A 3,320-nucleotide genomic window follows, 5' to 3' on the forward strand; every position below is an offset into this window, starting at 1 on the left:
TGATGTTAATTGTGTTTATTTAACTTAAACACTGCATTTGCGAAATTGTGTGTTTTCGACATTAGCGTAATATTGACAAAGATTTGTGCAGATTTGTAATGGAAAAGCTGCTGGTTTTCCATTACATGGATCCATGGATTTAAAAGAATTACATAGTTCATAGATGGTACACGCTTACACGTGATGCTATAAGTGTGTACCATCATGCTTATAAAAGTGATGGTTTACTCACCGAAGCTTCAAGATAGATACGACATGGTGGTTCTTCCTCTGAGGAGCTGAAACTCACATAGCCGTTGAATGCTATATTACTATGTTTTGGAAGATGATTTATTAATTTTCCTTTAGAAAAACATTATTGGTGCAATGGAAATAACTTTAAATCTAAACCTGCCGCAGGTACGAAAAACAGTAAGCCTCTCAAAAAGGTAAGTATTTGATGACTGCTTACAGAGTATTTTGTCTCATGAACATATTATGGTTAAATGGCTTTAAACAGCTAAAAGCATTTGAAATGGATGCTCTGTTGAGGATTTCTTTCCTTGCTCTGCAAACTTAATGTGATACATCTGTCCACTGTATGTACGTAAAACTGTTACAATAATTTCACAAAAATGCATATCCCTTTAAAGGAGGCAGGGAGGCAGATTAAAGTATCATTTTCGATTAAGAGAGCATGCATGTGGACAGGAGGACCAACAAGGGTGGCTGTTAGTCTTTCAGTCCCCAGCACATTGCATAACACTTGTGTTTAATTCAGCTGTGGGCATAGGGCCTGCAGGCTGCAGTCGGCTCAAAGAAATCACACGCGACAGGCTCTAAGCCAGTGACTCAGATTAAATATGGTGAGTGTTTGCCCATCTGGAGCTGTATGACAGGGTGACGAACATTTCAAACAGGGGTGCTCGCAGCTTGTGCTATAGAGGATTATCAAATAGAGTCTGCCTCTGTTTTTGTTGATGCATTCAGGTACAATAATAGTGTTGTGAGGATTTTTTATTTATTTATTTTTTGTTGCACATTGTGGTGGATTGTTTTGGTGTCACGCTCTGTACCCCTATATTTGCCTTTTAGTGTAGGCTAGCTTATTAATGCTAATTCTGTTACAGCTGATTTAGCGTTCCTCTTGTTAGTGCTTAGAACATACAGAACAGTCCTCTGGGGGTCTGCGTTTCTGCCAATTTCTTTAGTCTTCTCTTGGAGCAAAGCAGCGAGGAGGTGGGGGATGCACTGATTTAGGAAGTGTGTCAGCCTTTCCTTAGAACTTATGCATAAATAATCCTCTACAATCCATTGATCGTTGACTCAAGACTCGAAATGCATCAAACTATTGATTAAGGGTTTGTTAAGAGACCCTAATTTAAATTCAGCCCATTCTAAAGTGGCCTTTACCATGTGAACATATGTAAGCCAAAGCAAAGGACTCAGGCGATATCGACGCTCTAATGTCAGTAATGCTGTTGTCACAGTTAAAGCATTGCTGTTTCTAATACTCCATGTGAATTAAAAATCTTTTGGTGTATCATTAAAAACTTTGAGTGTTATTGCATCACAGGAAAAAATGTATTCAGTGATAAATTATTGTTTTTTCAAAAGGTCCTGCCAGCTTTCTCTCCTCTCAGGTGACACAATGAAAGTTGGGTTTAAGCGTGTACTTATAGTGTCCAGCAAGGGACATTCCCAGGACCAATGTGTGACCCTTAACCTGAGACAGCCCCTCTGCTGACCCTCAACCTCCACTCTCCCAGGTTGAGGTCATCTCCACTTACTTGGACTGAGCACTTCTCTTTGTACTTTCTTTCTTTGTCTTCTTCATGCCTGACAATACCTCGCTGTTATTCTTCCAGATTGGGTCCCACCTTTGGTTTTCTTGATGTTTAAAGGTTGATAAGCTCTTCAGATTCCATAACACCAATTCCTTCCTTTATCTCTCGTAGCTACTTTTTGTGAAGATTTTAAAAAGTTTCCTCATGATCTTTTCAGGAGACGTTGTAAAGAACCGTTGAGTTGTGGGTAATGGTCGATGATGTTGGCAGAGGTATAATCCAACAAACCATTTAACATTAAAAATTTCTTCCTTGCCATTCATGCCTCAATTGAGAAAAAGTGATATAATTACAGTGCAAATGTGTTCTATTTTTTGCTCCCAGCAATATGAATTGCTTCTGTGTTGCTGTTTCACTTTAAGACGGTCCCACTGAGCCCCAGCTGGGGCCCTTGAGCTCCACTATTCACACTCGTAGGAGAGCCCACAGCGGACTGCTGTGCCAAGTTACTTTGTCTGAAATGAGCCCACAATGGGACTAGAGGGACGTTGTTGCTTGAATAGGTTGGCTAAAAATGTCAGTGTCGAGCAGCCGCTCACAGTTGGCCCCTACATGTGATTATAACCAAGCGATGAAGTTGCCGTCACATTTTTCTTCCAGCTCCTCTTGTATCCAAACTTGACATCCAGTCAGTGATATAATTTATGATTTCAGACTCTCAGAAGTACAATGAGAACCTAATGACATGATCAGCCCAGTTCTACTAATAGACCATTGAGTCTAACGTAAGGTGTCTTCTAACCAATACATATCTGTAAAACTGATTGCCTTTGTCTTCTCTTTTCTCCCAGGGCTGAAGGTGCGCGAGGTGATGATCAATGTGTCCCGCCAGCAGGTGGAGGACTTCCATGGCCCCGAGGACTACTGGTGCCTCTGTGTGGCCTGGAGCCACCTTGGTACCTCCAAGAGCCGGAAGGCAACTGTCCGCATCGCCTGTGAGTGTGGAGGTCATTCATTACCATCGCTTTTCACAACAACAAACAAACAAACAAAAATAATAATAGGAGAACTTGTTTATCTGTGTGTGTGTGTTTAAGAAATGAAGAGATGGATCGAAGTTAAATTTGCTGTTTGTATGACGTCCATCTTGCTGCATTTCTCCGCCTGGTGGAATCAAGTACATAGCTCTTAGGTAGCTTGTAGCCTGTAATCTTCCATTTCTCTTTATTACCCCAATGATTAAATGGCTTTTTGACAGTAGACAGACCATTTCACACACTACCCTACCATCACTCAGGAGAAAGACACAAAGATTACTGTATTCCACTAGAGGCAGAGACTAACCTCCTCAGACTCTCAAATAATTACAGCGCATTTGGAGAAACTTCAAAACTGCCAGCGAAAGTCCTTTAAGTCCTTTAAGTCTGCATCTGCATTTAAGCTACAAATTCCTGCTAAATATAAAACTCATTTGTCCAAATATTTGGTAGTATTGTTGTTCGGTCTCAGTTGCAGAACATTGAGTGAAAACAACACAGAAAGCTGTAATATGAG

The 3,320-nt window shown here is 40.7% G+C and overlaps 1 protein-coding gene across 1 annotated transcript in view; it reads left to right on the forward strand.

Annotated features, from left to right (window-relative positions):
- Positions 1 to 2,016: 2,016 nt before the first annotated feature.
- LOC106942771 (netrin receptor UNC5D-like) overlaps positions 2,017 to 3,320 on the forward strand; it is a gene marked incomplete at its 3' end in the record, with an annotated part of 8,732 nt that continues 7,428 nt past the window's right edge. Inside the window, exons 1-2 of the mRNA XM_015026104.1 lie at positions 2,017 to 2,038; positions 2,618 to 2,761. Of these exons, the coding sequence (XP_014881590.1) occupies positions 2,017 to 2,038; positions 2,618 to 2,761 (166 nt within the window). The remainder of the gene's footprint in view (positions 2,039 to 2,617; positions 2,762 to 3,320) is intronic.

This window comes from Poecilia latipinna, unplaced genomic scaffold, assembly GCF_001443285.1.
Source record: "Poecilia latipinna isolate Pla-1442-1.1 unplaced genomic scaffold, P_latipinna-1.0 Scaffold4541, whole genome shotgun sequence".
NCBI lineage: Eukaryota > Metazoa > Chordata > Actinopteri > Cyprinodontiformes > Poeciliidae > Poecilia > Poecilia latipinna.